The 18827-nt window shown below is 42.2% G+C and overlaps 1 protein-coding gene across 1 annotated transcript in view; it reads right to left on the bottom strand.

Moving 5' to 3' along the window:
- LOC137394109 (uncharacterized) overlaps window positions 1-18827 on the bottom strand; it is a 41389-nt gene that overhangs the window by 13288 nt on the left and 9274 nt on the right. Inside the window, exons 4-5 of the mRNA XM_068080828.1 lie at window positions 16074-16268; window positions 9264-9452 (exon numbers count right to left, since the gene is read on the bottom strand). Coding sequence (XP_067936929.1) covers window positions 9264-9452; window positions 16074-16268 — 384 coding nt within the window. The remainder of the gene's footprint in view (window positions 1-9263; window positions 9453-16073; window positions 16269-18827) is intronic.

Raw genomic sequence — 18827 nt, forward strand, 5'->3', positions numbered from 1 at the left:
TTATCTTTATTCACTGTGCTTTGGGACAGAAAAAGTGAACAGACAAATGGACAAGGGTCAAAACTAATATGGATATAGTGTTAAAACTGTTTCTGGTGGATATTTTGCAAAAAACTTTAATCTTTCTGTCTATTTTCACAAATTCAACATTTTGATAAAACTTGGTACAGCGCACCCTCAAAATACGATTAGAGTGATATATGATTTTTTACCTTACAAAGTGCAATATGATGACTTTTTCAACTCATCATATGAATCTTATTTCACCATACGAGTTCAACAAAATTTTTGCCCGAGTTCAAATTTGGCAGTCGGTGTGCTTATTACATATTATATGTGAACTTATTGAAGACATGACAGGAAATGCTGTTTGTTGAAAATATTTTCACAACACCTAAAAAAGGCATGATGACCGATTTCTCTTACCTCAGCAATTCTCGTGTGTAAAACGGTAATACAATATATTTTCCTTTAAAAAACAAGTAGCAGAGTTGGAGTTGCAATCTCTTCAAACAGAAGGTCAGTGGTTAGACAACTTCTCTTAAGCTTCTAACTCAATCTACTTCATTACGAAAATAGCCTTGTGAGAGCTTTCTAGCCAAATTAGGTTAAAAAAAGACATTAGTGAGGTCCAGTAAAAGTTATAGTGAAAGCGAAAACAGAAACTGATAAGTGATAAAATTCTAGTGATAAAAAGTTGAAATTTGGTAAATTAGTTAAAAAGACTGTAAAGGTTTTTTGCACTACCTTTACTGCTCCACCAGTACAAGACTCGGTGCAAGAGTTTATACATATATTTGTCAGTTTCGTTCCTAAAAGGTTACAATGGAAAGCATGCAACGCGTAATGGACAGGCCAGAACAGCTCTGCTCTCTATCACAAATGTTCTAGCTTAAAGAGTGGGTAGCCCTGCATCTTGTTCCACTCGATTGGACTGGACTCGGCTCCGGCTTGGCTCTACTCTGCTCAGCTTGGCTTGGCTCTGACTGGTTCAACTTTCTTCATTTTGTTATTCCGCATGACTGAGCACAGCTCTGCTCGGCTTAGCTCAGTCCTAAGCTCAGCTCTCGGTGGATCACATTCCACAACACCCTTCCCTCTATTGGTGACCACGGTCTCTAATCTAGACCTTGGGAGAGAGCTTATAGTAGCTACCTGGCAGACCTCCTCTACTGTCAGGGTTCTGTCCAGGTCCTCTTCATTTACTTCTGAGGCAGCTGCCCCGGGGCAGCTCGCGCCGGTTCCTTCATCACTTCCCTTGTAGGCCACCACATTTGCCGGTGCTATCCGGTCTAACGCTTCCCCAGCTTCTTTCAAGCTAATTGTGACCGAAGTCAATAAATCCTGTAGAGAGGTATTACATGCGCTGTCCATGTTCTCGAGCATACTAACGTCGCCCGAAGTAGATGAGTGCTTTAAAAGGAAAGCTTTGGTAGCAGCGGCTGAGCGAGCCGTTTTACTACTTTCCTTTTTGACCTCTGGACCATTTTCCGGCAGTTCCATGGAGTAGCACACTCTGTTTCTGTATCGTTCCGGCTTCCTAGTAGTCCGGGCCGGCTTTGGGTTGTGTCGGACCAAGTCTGATGGAATTTCTGGCATTGGAGTCGTTCCGGTCTTTTCCGGGTTTGATTCCGATTCTCACGAAACTTCTCCGAGTGGGACCGGATCAGTCATTACAGTGCTCAGCCTTTGATTATCTCTCTCCTCTGGTCCAGCCGGGTTTCTTACTAAAGTCACCTTTTGCCCTTGAGTTTTTGCGGCCCCAATCAACAGTTTTTCCAGCTGGGAGGGGGGGGCGGCATTACTGGCAAGGTGTTGTCTCTGACTTCCTCCAAATTTTTCTCTGGCCTGCTGCTACGGGCTCCTTCATGTTAGGGCCCCTTCTTGGCTCCAGGGTGGCTGAGACTTGTCCCAGCTTCTCTGTGGACAAGCGTGGTATGGCTTCAGTCTCATTTCGCTCTGAATTGAGGGCTGCCCCTGCCTCTCTATCAGATAGGTGTGGTTGCCCTAGGCTTCCAGGACCTGGAACGGTCCCATGAACTTCGTCTGTAGCTTGGCGTTTTCTCCCCGTCTCCGGCATTTGTTCGTGGGCCATACCCAGCACCTGAGGCGTACAACGGTGGCTCCACTTGGCCCTCCTGTCTCATCTCCATCTGGTTCTGCCGTAGTGGTTCATGTACAGTTTGCAACCTCCGCTGCACTCTGAAGGCATGTTCATGGGTAGGAAAGAACTCGGTCGATGGGGGTGACTCTCCAGCTGGTCCAGAAACCTGAGCTCCCGTCCCAACATCAACATATTGGCTTTTTCTCCAGTTGTGGAGTGTGGGGTGACTCGGTATGCCCTTATTAGCTGGGGAAGTAACAGGTCCCACTCGTCCTGTCTTCGGGCTAGTAGTAATGCCCTCAAGGAATCTCCAAGTCCACTGTTGTTCTGCTCCACGATTCCGTCGGCCTGTGGGTGGTAAGGAGTGGTGTGCGTCTTCCCCACATTCCAGAGTTGGCAGTTCGGCCATTAGTTGGCTCTCAAACTGCGCCCCCTGGTCTCTGTGAATCTGCTCTGGTAGCACCAGGCAGCAGAACACCCGCTCGTCTAGAACGTTTGCGACCACCGGTGCCATGGCATCAGGCAGTTCTAGTGCGTCCTGCCATTGGGTGAAGTGGTCAGTTAGGACCAGCACCCACTTATTTCTTTTCGGAGTGGCCAGGAGCAGCCCGATCAGATCCACGGTCACCTTCTGCCAGGGCCTTTCAGCGTAGAGCCTCCGTTTTCTCCCGGCCACCTTTGTCCCTCCATTCTTCGCAGCCTGGCACACCTCGCAACTCTTTACGAGCCGCCTGATGGTGGATGTCAGTCCGGGCCAGTACCAGCTCAACTGAAGATGGCTTGTCGTCCTTCCCACTCCAGAGTGGGCCAGGGCATGTGTTTGCCACACCACGGTTTTCCGCATGGCCGGCGGGCAGATGGCGCACCACCTAGCGTGGCCCTGCGGGGCAAGGCGTACCTCCAGCATGCCGGCCTGTCGGATGCGCAAGGAGCCCCGCATGTGACTCAGTATGTCCAGGTCCCTGCTCCCAACTTCTAGGTGCTCTGCCGACACCTCCTCTCTTGTGACGATTGCATAGTACACGATGGCCACTAATCCCTGTCCTGTGGCCTGTAGGCTTGCCAGCTCGCATTTTGGTCCTGGCTTCCCGAGTGGAGCTGGTAGCCCCTCGGGGGCAACGTAGGCACTTAGGTTCAATCCCGCCACGGTTGGGGCGGGAGTCTCATGCGAGCTGCCGGTCAGCGCCCTGGAGTATGCGACGTTGCCCAGGGTCAACCCTGCCCTGTCGAGAGCGAGAGTCTCGTCCAAACAACTGGTCGGTACCCACGCGGCCAATGGCCCATGTTTCTGGGCCAGCTTCCTCCGTGAGAGGCCTCCGTCCCTCTGTTCAATGCTCGCCCATTGTCGGCAGTCCTCGCAGGTTTGCCTACTCAGCCCGTCTGCGTTCCCGTGTCGGGTTCTTGACCGGTGTTCCAGGTTATATCAGAACTCTGCCAGGATCTCGAGCCACTGGGCCACCTGGTTCGGAGGTTCCCTCTTCTTACACAACCACTGGAGAGATGCATGATCTGTCAGAAAGAACTCTTGTCCATACAGATAAGGCCAAAAGTGCTTCACTGCTTTGATTACCGCAAGCAATTCTCATCGAGTGACGCAGTAACTGCACTTTGAAGGGGTGAGGGCTTCGCTGTAATAGGCAATGACCTTCTTGCAGCCCTTTTGTACTTGGGGCGGTACAGTCCCTACTTCGCATCCACTGGCATCTGTATCTAAAATTTACTGTCCCCTGGGGTCCGGATAGCCCAAGATTGGGCCAGTGCTGATGCTGTCTTTCAGTTTGTTGAAGGCGATCTGTTCCTACTCCGTCCATCTCCAGGACTCTCCCTTTGCCGCCAACAGATGCAAGGGATGCGCTATCATGGCAAACTCCGGAATGTATTGTCGGTAGTAGCCGACTGTCCCGAGGAACCCTTCGAGTTCTTTAGCTCCGCGCGGGTTTGGCCATTTTGCGACCGCCTGAACTTTATCGGGGTTTTTAAAAACTCTGTCCTTGCTCACTATATGACCCAGGTAGCAGACCTGGGGCTGTAATAACTTGCATTTGGATGGCTTTAACTTCAACTCGGCCCTGTGGAGTCTCTGAAAGACCTCCTTTAGTGAGTTCAGGTGTGTGTTAAAATTGGGTGTGTTGACTATGATGTCGTTGAGGTACAACACCAACGCCCTCTAGTGAAGGTCGTGTAAGACGCGTTCCATGAGTCTTTGGAAGGTGGCTGGGGCGGAAGTCAGCCCGAAGGGTAGTACCTTCCACTTCTAAAGCCTAGATCGAGTTGAGAAGGCCGATTTCTCCTGTGCTTCTGCATCCAGAGGCACTTGCCAGTACCCGCTCACCAGGTCAAACATGCTGAAGTAGCGGCTGCCATACAGCACGCCCAGGCTATCCTCGATGCTAGGCAGGGGGTAGGCGTCCTACTCGGTGATGGCATTCAGACTCCGGTAGTTTATACAGAAGCGCCACTTCCTGTCTTTCGTTTGAACCAGCATTACGGGGGAGCTCCAAGCTCCTCTCGCTGGCTTGATAAGTCTTCTCTTGAGTAGGTCCTGGACCTGTCTTATGGCCTCCGCCTCCTTTTCTGCCCCGAGCCTGTGGGGGGGTTGCCGGATCGGCTGAGTGCCCTCCTTGAGCGGAATAGAATGTTCCACCTCGGAGATCCTCCCCACGTCGTCATCACCCATGCTGAACACAGTGGCATACCGACTCAGCAGAGAGGCCAACCTCGCCGTCTGGCCCGTACCCTCACAGTTCGGTCAGGCCGCCTGGAATAACTCCTCAAGGTGAGCTGGCACTTCATTGGTTGAAGTCGGTTCAGCTTCATACGATAAGGTGTCGTCATCTTTGACCTGTGGGGTGTCTACCCCCATGTAAGTGCCGATAGGGCTTTAGACTAGAGGGTTAATGGCCATTCCGTCGTATTCATGTATTGGGTGATGGCATGTTCCTCGGGTCCCGGCTGATTTAGGCTACTTGCCACTGAGGGGTCCGTCTGGGAACCCTTCGATCAGCCCCATGGAGCAGCAATTCCTCGTTGTGATGCGGCAATGTATTGCCATCTCTGTCTGGGCTGGCACCACCACTTCCCTGATCACCTGCACTTTGCTCTGTAAGAGTTGTCCATGCCGGTCTGTGCAGACTAGCTGCCTGCCATCTGCTCGAACCACCGGTTGTTCAAACTCTAGAGAACATTGATGGGTCACGAAGAATGGCATACCCAATATGGCATTCTTACTCAAGCAACTGACTACAAAAACTTCCTCTGTCCTTACGTCCCTCAGACGAATTGGCAACTGGATTATTCCATAGAAACGGAGCCGTGTCCCGTCAGTCAGTAGACCGTGGCTGTCGCTCGCCTCAGGCTGGTCTCGTACAGCTTCAGGTAGTCGGCCGAAAACCTGCTTATTTAACAGGTTCGTAGTACACCCTGTGTCTAGGAAAACTGGATGGGCCGCCCCTCCACTTTCCCTGGAAGGAAATAGCTGGTGGAGTGAGATCGGCTGAGGGCTTGAGCCATAGTAGTGTCCTCCAGGCTTGAGCCATAGTAGTGTCCTCCGTAGTAGTGTCCTCCAAATCTTCTGGATTTGGAGTACCCTCCTTTAGCAACGAAGCAAAGTTAGTTCTTGGGGTCGCCCAGCATCTGGGGCCAACCTGCGGCTCCTGAGGTCGCCACTCCTGAGACGGGAAAGTGCCGGCCCTGCCGCTTTTAAAGCAGGCTTCCAACTTTCCCGTCCTGTGGGGATGGTCCTCGGTGTCTTGGGTGGGGAGGATCTGGTAGTTATCCCCTTACATTTTTGGTTACATCCTTTCCGCTCGCACGGAGGGGTGTAGATGGCATCCGGGATCGGAAAAGCATTGGTACTGGCCTCACTCAAGGACTGATAATAATTGCGTGTCTCTACAGGCTCTCCCTGTGCATGAAATTCTTTCAGTCTAGTTCGTGCTGGTCGAGACCATCTGTCAGCGTCCACCAAATCTCAGATAACTTTGGTACATCTCCGGGGTTGTTTGGCTTTGGTACAGTCAGTAACCAGAGCTACTGCTGCGACCCCCTCGTTTCTTGATGCCGGTTTTGAGTAGCGGGGGAAGTTCTTCTGAATGTGTCCTGGCCGGCCACAACCCCAGCAAAAGGTACCTGGCTGGTTTCCTTTCTCGGTCCGCGTGTGGACTTGCTCCTGAAGTCGTTCCACTTTTTCAATGAGAAATTGGACTAGCCGGGCTAGTCGACCAATGACATCGGTTTTCCACACTCTTCCAGGGCTTCCAGAACGCCCTTCCAGGGCTCGTACCAAAGATCCGGTGGGTTTACGTTTGTCCCCTTGAATCTGGAGGTAATAATTTCCGGCCCATACAGTGTCGGCTAGTGTGGGTGTATGTACTGCCAACAGGTGTCGCTGCAGAGCAGGGTCCCCTAGTGAGCTGCAGAGCGTTTCCATGGCCATGTTATTCCGGTGAGGAATTGGTAGGTCTCCGTACGCAATGCGTACCAGCCTTTCTACCTCCATGGCATGCTCCTGGAGTGACGTTTGTTCCTCTCGTCTACGGGCATTGAGCTGGTTTAGCGCCTGTCTGGTTGACAGCCCGAATCTTGCCCGAAGAGCATTGAATATGGCCTCCGGATTCTTGGCTCGCCCACAGTTCTCGGCCTGTTTGCAAAGTGCCTCTCGGAAGTGCAACAGTGTTGCTCCTTCTGCCCACTGGTTAGCATCAGCCATCTCCCGAAAGCGGGCAATAAAGTATTCGGCGTTTTCTTTTCCCGTGTACTGGGGAGTCTTGAATTGTGGTGCCAGTTTTTGGGCCCTTGGCATCAGTAGCACCCGTTCTAGTGCTTCGACTAGCCGGTTGGATCATGGGTCGGTGCTTCGTGCCCTTTTATTGGCCCTGTTTTCTGGCGGGGCTTTCAGTAGGTTTCTGCTCCTTTCCTAAGGCAGTTCATCTATTGAGTCCGTTGCCGCAGGGTTTTACACAGCTCCCTCTGGGTTTCTTCCTGTTGCCAGGAAGTTCTATCAGTAGGAGCAGCGCTGCCGTTTTTCAGGCAGGCCCTATCCCGTGTTGTCTGGGTTTCTTCCTACTGCCACTTTTAAGGCAGCAGAAAGTTCATCCAGAAAACCAGTACGAGTCTCGTGGTGGTGTTTTTTGGGATTATCTTAATCCCACTGCTGCCACCAGTGTAAAGGTTTTGTGCGCTACCTTTACTGCTCCATCAGTACAAGACTCAGTGCAAGAGCTTATACATATAAATATGTCTGCTTCATTCATAAAAGGTTATAATGGAAAGCATGCTACGTGTAATGAACAGGCCCAGAACAGCTCTGCTCTCTATCACAAATGTTCTAGCTTATATAGCGGGTAGCCCTCCTCTTGTTCCACTCGATTGGACTGGACTCAGCTTGGCTCTGACCGGCTTAACTCTCTTCATCTCGTTATTCCGCATGACTGAGCACAGCCCTGCTCGGCTTAGCTCAGTCCTAGGCTCAGCTCTCGGTGGATCACATTCCACAACAATACATACTTAAACTTAGCTTTGTGTGTGTGTGTGTGTGTGCACATGCGTAGTAAACTAAACTCATTTGAGTTGAATTCAAAGTCTATGTTATACGTATGTCTGTCTTGAAGATAGGAACTCCCTACAGTACATACTACACATGGTAGGCTATATTATAATGTTATAGTTTATTGCAGATTATAACCAATAAATACACTAAATACAATAGAGCTACTATAGGTAACTATAGTTACTAAGGTTAACATAGTATTGTGTTCCTAATTTTTAATCTGTAAAGCGTTTTATATAAAATTTTGACGATTTTTGCCTGGAGGTGTTTGCATTATATAATTACTATGGTTTCTGTACCTCTACATACGTTTTTTCACCATACGATGTCAATCCTGCAATGGATCCAAATCGTATCTTGAGGGTGCCCTGTACTTAGCCTAAATCACTTTAAAGTATTATTAAAACTTTAATTTGCTACAGTTAAAGCCTGGTTCCCATATCGATTGCTAGACTCCGGCAGTAACATGCGCAGCAAAACACTTGCGACGCTAGGCTCTGCAGGATATGTTCACATAAAGCCACATTGTTAATAATATCGTAAACATAATTGCGTAATCAAATCAAATTTTCACTCGCCATGCCGTTCCTATAATGGTGACCTTTACCCGTACAGTGCATTTCGGAAATGTTTTGCTTGCGGCCATTTGCGAAATTTGAACATGCACAAACTCTTGCGTTGACCGCCGGCATCCACCGGCGGTGCACTGCGATCCGCGGCGTGTAGGTTCCCATTTTACCGCAATAACCTGCGGTGCTGTCGCCGGTGCTTTGCGGCGTATATGGGAACTGGGTTTTATGCAATGTTTTGTGCTGTCAGCCAACTTTTACAAAGCCAGCTTTCTGCTTGAAACAGTTCTTAAACCCTTAACAAGCAAGTTTCGTCATTTTGGTGATGAAGATCTTATTTTTCATATAGTGTGGGATTATGGGTTACATAATAATTTCAGCAGTATTTAACAACTGGGAAAAACAAAACTTTAATTTTTATGGAAATCGTTTAGTTTTAGTCAAAATTATTCTCTTGGGGTCAAATGGGAGCCAAAACATAAGTTTTCGCAGAATCAGAGCCGAGTTCGTTGCATTTTTATGCCCTAATAAGGTGCCATAAGAAATTGCTTTTTACTGAAAACATTTTAACTATTGTATTGACCTTTTATCTCGTTAATGATGACCGCAAATGCGTTATTAATCATTTGCGCAATCCGCAAATGCAAATTTAAAAATGTTAACGGACTATTTATGAATTTTATTCCGATAGTTATTAAAAGCGATGTTTGATGAACTTTCCACAATAAAACATTTTTATGAATTTCTTGCAAAGGTACTGTATAATATGTTTTCAACCATAATGTTAGTATGTAATTTGACCTCAATGACTTCAAGGGCAGCAGGTTTATATACATGTAATTTACAAATATTTTTAAAATCTGCAAGATGAAATTTAAATAGTATGAAGTAGTAACTTGTTATTCAATGAAGTAAACGTAAAAAGTACTATAACTAAACTTACAACACCAGTGTCACAAAAATGCAACGAGCAGTCTGTCAGGATGAGTTAATAAAATCGATATTGCACGACAAAGCATGATCATATTACAAATGAACTTACTGACTCCCTTCCTGTTGAAAAGCTGAATCACTATTACATTGTACATAGCCAACAGATCAACCTTCCACCATTTCACATCACCAACAGTCTGAGCAAAGTCTGAATTAAGACCATTCCAAGCCAAGCTTGCACCATGACCTTCCAATGAAGCTGACATTGAAGGTATTCCATCTCTAATTGGCCAACCTCCTAGTAAGTAGCAATAAAATGTGATGTATGTATAGTGCATTTTCTGTTTTTAGTATTTTTATATTGATACCATATTGTAGTATAAGGATACTGACACTTGTTTTTATCTATATTGAAGACGGCACTGTTTGACTTCTTCTATTCAACTTGCAGTTGCACAAGTTCATTTATTTATCATATAAAATAAAATATTTTCTAAACCATGGAGTTTTATTTTATGTTACATCAGAAGTCCATTTCTGATTGAATTTAATACCAATCCATCTTCTAAAATTGGGTCTTCCTTGTAAATGACTAGCTGACTATATGACTAGCTGACTATATGATTAGCTGACTGTATGACTAGTTGACTATATGATTAGCTGACTATATGACTAGCTGACTATATGACTAGCTAACTATATGACTAGCTGACTATATGACTAGCTTACTATATAACTAGCTGACTACATGACTAGCTGACTATATGACTAGCTGACTATATGATTAGTTGACTATATGACTAGCTGACTGTATGACTAGCTGACGATATGACTAGCTGACGATATGACTAGCTGACGATATGACTAGCTGATGATATGACTAGCTGACAATATGACTAGCTGACTATATGACTAGTTGACTATATAACTAGCTGACTATATAACTAGCTGACTATATACCTAGCTGACTAAATGACTAGCTGACTAAATGACTAGCTGACTATATGACTAGCTGACTATATGACTAGCTGACTATATGACTAGCTGATGATGTGACTAGCTGACTATATGACTAGCTGACTATATGACTAGCTGACTATAAGACTAGCTGACTAAATGACTAGCTGACTAAATGACTAGTTGACTATATAACTAGCTGACTAAATGACTAGCTGACTAAATGACTAGCTGACTATATGACTAGCTGACTATATGACTAGCTGACTATATGACTAGCTGACTATATGACTAGCTGACTATATGACTAGCTGACTAAATGACTAGCTGATTATATGACTAGCTGACTAAATGACTAGCTGACTAAATGACTAGCTGACTAAATGACTAGCTGACTATATGACTAGCTGACTATATAACTAGCTGACTAAATGACTAGCTGACTAAATGACTAGCTGACTCTATGACTAGCTGACTATATGACTAGCTGACTATATGACTAGTTGACTATATGACTAGCTGACTATATGACTAGATGATGATATGGCTAGCTGACTATATGACTAGCTGACTATATGACTAGCTGACTATATGACTAACTGACTATATGACTAGCTGACTATATGACTAGCTGACGATATGACTAGCTGACTATATGACTAGTTGACTATATGACTAGCTGACTGCATGACTAGCTGATTATATAAGTAGCTAGCTATATAACTAGCTGACTATATGACTAGCTGACTTTATTACTAGTTGACTATATGACTAGCTGACTATATGACTAGCTGACTATATGACTAGCTGACGATATGACTAGCTGACGATATGACTAGCTGACTATATGACTAGTTGACTATATAACTAGCTGACTATATAACTAGCTGACTATATACCTAGCTGACTAAATGACTAGTTGACTATATGACTAGCTGACTATATGACTAGCTGACTATATGACTAGCTGACTAAATGACTAGCTGACTATATGACTAGCTGACTAAATGACTAGTTGACTATATAACTAGCTGACTAAATGACTAGCTGACTATATGACTAGCTGACTAAATGACTAGCTGACTAAATGACTAGCTGACTATATGATTAGCTGACTATATGACTAGCTGACTATATGACTAGCTGATGATATGACTAGCTGACTATATGACTAGCTGACTATATGACTAGCTGACTATATGACTAGCTGACTATATGACTAGCTGACTATATGACTAGCTGACGATATGACTAGCTGACTATATGACTAGCTGACTATATGACTAGCTGACGATATGACTAGCTGACTATATGACTAGTTGACTATATGACTAGCTGACTGCATGACTAGCTGATTATATAAGTAGCTAGCTATATAACTAGCTGACTATATGACTAGCTGACTTTATTACTAGTTGACTATATGACTAGCTGACTATATGACTAGCTGACTATATGACTAGCTGACTATATGACTAGTTGACTATATGACTAGCTGACTATATAACTAGCTGAATATATGACTAGCTGACTATATAACTAGCTGAATATATGACTAGCTGACTCGGCATTGCCTGGATTATAAAAAGTCTTTAAACAGAAAATCTATTTTTATTTAACATATACAAATACATGTATTTACCATTCTAGATCTTAAACTTCATATCATGAAAAAGCATTTTTTGTGCAGTTCGAATGAATTAGAAGAAAATATAAAACTATTGTAAAAGTTTTCAAATTTATAAAAACAACTGTAACTTTTAAATTTCATATCATGAAAGGAGTGTTTTGTTGAAATAAATTAGGAGGAAAAATAAAACTGTAATGGGATTTAAATGTAAATGTGAAATCATTAGCAAATAATAGCTAAATATAGCCTAATTTGCTATGGTTACAATTAAAAATTACTTGGTATACAAGTATATTATTTTAGTTCACTTCAGTGTTGGCATCATAAGACAAAAATATCGCAGAGAGAGAGAGAGAGAGAGAGAGTGGTATAGAAACCCATAGTAATTATCTAATGTAAACACCCGGTAAAAATCATCAAAACTATAATCGTTAAAAATAGTAACAAAACATTATGTAAACTTTAGTAACTATAGTCATCTACAAGAATGTTAGTGCATTTTGTGGTTATGATCTGCAAAAAAGTGTAACATTACAATGAACTATGCGCAGAACGTACCGTGGAGAGTTATTACCTTCGAGACAGACGTGTAACATAAACGATGAATCTAACTTAAATGAATATAGCTTACTAAACACATACTTTAAGGAAATTTTAGTATGTATTTTAGTAAACTTCAAATTTTTAATTAAAAATTTATCACTTATCTGTTTGCGAATCGGTTTTCGCCGTAACGGATAATTCAGAGCTGAAATATATATACGAACAAAACAATATAAACTGAACAACGTATATCTCTTTTCAGCATTGTGGTAGGTATTTCAGCAAATTGCATATCGACCATTTTTGTCATTTTGCCGTAATCAGTACAAGTGCAAAATTTTAATTTCAAGAAAAACCTTTGTCAATATCATATGGCGGGAAAACAAATTTGCTCTAGCATGGCGAGGATGAAAAAGCATCGTGTTTCATGGTTGGGCGAAAAGTATTTTAGAACAGAGACATCACAACATGTGGACACAATATATCAATGGATACGAAACTTAGTGTGTGCAATCGAAAACATGGTATACGATATATAGGTAATAAGAGTAATAGAATTAAGAGAAAAGCGTAGTTTAGTGGTTTCGATACACGATTAGAAACTTGTGGTTGCAATCTCTGTAATTTCAAATCCAGCATGAAGCGAGCTTTACATCCAAAAAATTAATTGCTCTAGTAGGACAGACAGATAACAACAGACAATGATAAACTTTGAGATTCATATTTGTAGATAACAACAGCAGAGGTCAGCCGATTCAGCAGATATTAAGATTCTAAAATATGAGTCATAGCACATACTGAGCTGATATACATATACTAGCTGTGCTATCCGGATTTGCCTGGGTATTGAATATCAGCTTATAAACAATGAGAGGCAATGAGACTTGCCTGCCACTTTCTATTAGCCTGGCACAATGCCAATGGACAGTTTGAGTAAGCTTACTAATAAAAGCTACCCACTTCTCATGACGTTACGCTATAACCTTACATCGTAACACAGAGTGATAGCATTTTTTGCTCGATATAGCCACATATATCCCCTAGCTAACACATTGAGCTTTTGTTGCTTAGCTAGTAAGGTGTCAAACTTGTGAACCGGAGGGTCCAAGATCAAATCATTTGCAAAATTGGTTTGTGATTGCAATATTTTAATAGCTATAGCCGAACAAGCGTACACACACAAACTTTGAGAAATATAATATAGATAGTTAAGTAACAACAAATAGGTAGTCAGGCCTAATTCTGCACTCTAAGAAGTGCGGAGTGATATAACTAACTAAAGTATTGGAAAAGGTTAAGGTTACTTATCTTAAAATCTATGTTTGTGTTTTAAGATAAGTAAAACGCTAACCTGGATTTTAAGAGGAGTAACCTTAACCTATTCCAACACTTTAGTTATATATATATACTAGCTGCATTACCCGTCTACAGGAATAGATTCACGCGCAGCATAAGGTTTATTGAGAGTTGTCTTTCATACTGTAAAACAACTCCAAATATGCAGTTACATCTCCCTCTTTCCCCTCTCTCCCTCTCCCTCTCTCCCCTCTCTTTCTCTCCCTCCCTCTTTCTCTCCCTCTCTCTCTCCCACCCTCTCCTCCTCGCTCTCCCTCTCTCTCTCCTTCTCTCCCTCTTTCCTCTCTCTCCCTCTTTCCGTCTCTCCCCTCTCTCTCCCTCCCTCCCTCCCTCTTCCCCCTCTCCCTCTCTCTCCCCCTCTCTCTCCCTCTCCCTCTCTCTCTCTCTCTCCCCTCTCTCTCTCTCCCCCCCCCCTTTCCTCCTCGCTCTCCCTCTCTCTCTCCTTCTCTCCCCCTCTCCTTCTCTCCCTCTCTCCGTCTCTCTCCCTCTCTTCCCTCTCTCTCCCTCCCTCTTCTCCCTCTTTCTCTCCCTCTCTCTCCCTCTCTCTCCCCCCCCTCTCCTCCTCGCTCTCCCTCTCTCTCTCCTTCTCTCCCTCTCTCCGTCTCGCCCTCTCTCCCCTCTCTTTCCCACCCTCTTCCCCCCTCTCCTTCTCTCTCTCTCCCTCTTTCTCTCCCTCTCTCTCTCCCCCCCCCCCCCCTCTCCTCCTCGCTCTCCCTCTCTCTCTCCTTCTCTCCCTCTCCCCCTCTCTCTCTCCCCCCTCCCGTATAGCTGGTCATGGCTGATGCAGTGTGACAGTAAGTCGATAGCAGCTGCTCTCTTTCTTTTCACAATAGCGTATCACAACGCTTGGAGTACTCGTGAAAGTTCTGTAATAGTAAGTTACAGTAGGCCAACTCGTAGCTGGAAAAAAATTAGTAACTCGGCTGCTGAAGGAAATGAACATGACCCACTATCACGAACAGCGGCAAATCCAACGTTATTAAATAGTGGAGATGTGGCAATTCATAGACAATACAACATCGTATAAGAAACACTTACCTTTTTGATATATATATATATATGTATACTAGCTGTACTACCATGCGTTGCCCTGGTGCTAATAAAGTCTTCGTACAGAAAATTTATTTGTGTTTAATATATAACATACATTTGCCATTTTGACTTTCAAACTACATACTATGGGAAAAGTGTTTTGTGAAGGTCAAATAAATTAAAAAAAATAAAACAACTATAAAAGGGTTTAGATGTGAATGTGAAATAATTAGCAAGTAATAGCTAAATTAAGTCAGTTTTGCTACGATTACAATAAAAGATGATTCGGTAATAATACAATTAATACGAACTGAGAACACAAAACAAAAATCCTGAATGTGTTGAATCAATAATAACAATTGATGCATAAAAGTGTGTGTGTGCGTGTGTGTGTATATAAATTAGAGATAATATATCAGTAATTAGAGATTATATATCAGTAATTAGAGATAATATATTAGAAATTAGAGATAATATATCAGTAATTAGAGATAATACATCTGTAATTAGAGATAACCCTTAATAAAAGTCCTAAATATATTATTCACTATTCTACATGGAGCATCTTCCACATGTATAGAGATTCAATGTGTGAATGGTAAAAAATCAGTGTTTATTGATATACAGTGGAACCTCGATTCTCGACCGCTTCGGTTCTCAACGAATTCGGTTTTCGACCAAAAAAATTTAGAGTTGTTCGTCTCGGATCTCGAGCATAAATCCGGTTCTCGACCGAACCGGAGCGTGCGCATTGGAATTAAACGTTCAGAACAGCAACGGAAACAGCATGGAAATATTCGTTAACAAACGGAGAAGCGATTTACGGTTCATAAATTCTTGACAAAAAGGAAGGAACCATTTGGGACGATGTCGTTCTACTGAAGAGATTTGCTAAGGAGACAACTCCTCTAGTCGAGTTAACCTAAATTGTTTTGGAAGATTCTATTTTAAAGATGTGAAGTAAACGGGCCATTGCTGTGTATATTGCCTTTTTTTGGGCGAGTTTTAATGTAACGGATCTGTCGCATTTTTTGATGTTTCATTATCGATTTCTGCAATTTTTGGTATTGTATTTTAACCTAGAATGTTTTCGATGTTTTAAGAGCAAAACATACAAAATGTTTACTGTTTTCTTCTTTTGTCATCATCATATATGGAAAATATTTTATTAAAAATAAACACCATTTGTATCTATCTGTTTTTATTTATAGTATGTAGTATATTGTACAGTTTATGGCGTAAAATGTTAAAAAATACTTTACCTAAGTTGTTTTCTTGGCTTGGAACTTACATACATTCTAATGAAAGTACTTGTTTCGGATCTCGAACAACTCCGTTTTCAAACAACTTTCTGGAACGGAATATGTTCAAGAACCGAGGTTCGACTGTACTAGCACATACCTGAGAGAACGACTTCCTCCACAATCAGTTTCCCACTGCTATTGGTATAGAGAGCCAACATGCGCACTGGTATACGCGATCCAAAGCTTGCTCTTGAGCCGGAAATAGTCAATGTTCTCGTAATCCAATAGTTTGCCCCTGGCTCAGGTGTTGAAGCCTCCAAACTTGCAGTTGTCAATAGTACCAAATTGTCATCTGAAATATGGTGCCACTTAGTTTTATAGTCATTGGAGTCTAAAGGTTACGGCAAATTGTGGTATTAACATGTATATATATGTACATGTTAATACCATACATGTATATATATATATATATATATATTTATATATATATATATATATATACCGAACCGAACACATCATCAGTGGATGCAAGCAGCTAGCAGGAAACCCATACACTGAGCGGCATAATCATGTTGCAGGTGTTGTGTATAGAAGTTTATGTGATGAGTATGGCCTTAATAAACCACAACACTGATGGGAAGCTCCTGGTAAAGTCAATGAAAATGACTGCGCTAAGATCCTCTGGGACTCCTATATACATCCGAACTGACAAGCATGTCCTAGCAAACCAACCAGATATAGTGGTGGTAGACAAGGAGAACAAGACGGCTACTATAATAGATATAGCAGTACCAAATGACTACAATATAGCCAGCAAAGAAAAAGAGAAGGTAGATAAATATCTTCCTCTTGGAGAAGAGATTGAAAAATGCTGGGATGTAAGAACAACTGTAATTCCAGTAGCAATTGGGGCACTGGGCGCAATAACACCGGCACATAAAATGTGGCTTGCCCAAATACCGACAGCAATCAACTCAGGTGAGTTGAAGAAAAGTGGGCTATTGGGAACAGCTAAGATCTTGAGGCGAGTGCTCAAACTCCCAGGTCTCTGACAGGAGACCCGAGTTAGAGCAGAAATCACTACCCATATGGGTTAACCGGGGTGAGCAAACAATTTTTTTTTCATATATATATATATACATATATATATACATGTATATATATATATATATCTATATATACCATTTTTCTAACAAACATATGCAGACTATGTTTGTTAGAAAAATATTATATAATTATGCATCCAGATATGGCCAGTCTAAATAAGAAACAAGAACTCATTTCTACATGTCGCCACGGTAGAAAATTCTTATTACCCAGTAATATAACCTAGCCATATACTTAACAACATGGCTTTCATATAATTATGTTTTAATCCTATAGTGGAGTTGGTCAAGGTACATCTTACCTGCTTGTCACTAGTAAATGAGTTTTATCTGAGGATTGTACATTTTACTATGTATATGAAACAAATAGTAATAAAGCTTTTTTAGTCAACTCTCACTTCGCTATATCTATCTATATATATATATATGTATGTATATATATATATATATATCTATATATATATCTATATATATATATGTATTTGTACGTATATATATATTTATATATATACAAATATATATATATATTTATATATATATATATATATAGGTACATAAGTAAAAGTGTAAGATCTGAGCAGAGTGCTCAATGATAAAATCAGAGCAAGTTAAAATCAATAAAACAGAGTATAACTCCAGATAAAACACTTGATTACTATTAGTTTCATGCTTGGTAAGAGCAATCTTCAGATAAAGTGTTAGCACCAGTTTTGGTTACTTATATACAGCTGGAACTATTAAAATTACTAAAACTTCATAGCTGAAAATTATACGTAGATTCATAAAAGAGTTAGGTTTTAAAATTGGACAGTAAAAATTTGCTAGCGTGTCTGCAGGCGCTGACGAGTTCAGTGCGTTTGTTCAATGAACCAAGGTGTGGCCTGTATATAATATAAAATTTTTCTTGTAGACACAAGGGACAGTTTTTAGAGCCATTGGCCAGCGGTATGAACTGCTCCAGTATTCTCCAGTTGATGGAATAGTTAGTGTTTGAATCATTCAACCGCCATATGTGCTTGCTGAATTCAGTGGCAGTTATTTTATTTCGTTGTGTAAACGACGCTTTGTGATTGTTATAGCGCGTTTTAAATGAAGTTTTTGTTGAATATGGTGTGCAGTGGGACAGACAAGTCGGCAGAAAATTCTTAAAAATCATCAGAGAAGAATTTCCTGAGAACCACCCACTGCACACTGTATTCAACAAAAACTTCATTTAAAACGCGCTATAACAATCACAAAGCGTCGTTTACGCAACGAAATAAAAGAACTGCCACTGAACTCAGCAAGCACATATGGCGGTTGAATGATTCAAACACTAACTATTCCATCAACTGGAGAATACTGGAGCAGTTCATACCGCTGGCCAATGGCTCTAAAAACTGTACTTTGTGTCTACAAGAAAAATTTTATATTATATACAGGCCACACCTTGGTTCATTGAACAAACGCACTGAACTCATCAGCGCCTGCAGCCACGCTATCAATTGTCTACTGACCAATTTTAAAACCTAACTCTTTTATGAATCCATAATTTTCAGCTATGGAGTTTTAGTAATTTTAATAGTTCCAGCTGTATATAAGTAACCAAAAGTGGTGCTAACACTTTATCTGAAGATTGCTCTTACCAAGCATGAGACTAATAGTAATCAAGTGTTTTATCTAAAGTTATAGTCTGTTTTATTGATTTTAGGTATATAGGTATATATATAGGTATTTTTAGGTATAAAAAAATCTACTTGTCAGTGGATTTGAACGTAGAAACTCCAGGATTATTGACAGATGTTCTATTTACTAAACCACACGAC

This window comes from Watersipora subatra, chromosome 4 (assembly GCF_963576615.1).
Source record: "Watersipora subatra chromosome 4, tzWatSuba1.1, whole genome shotgun sequence".
Taxonomy (NCBI): domain Eukaryota; kingdom Metazoa; phylum Bryozoa; class Gymnolaemata; order Cheilostomatida; family Watersiporidae; genus Watersipora; species Watersipora subatra.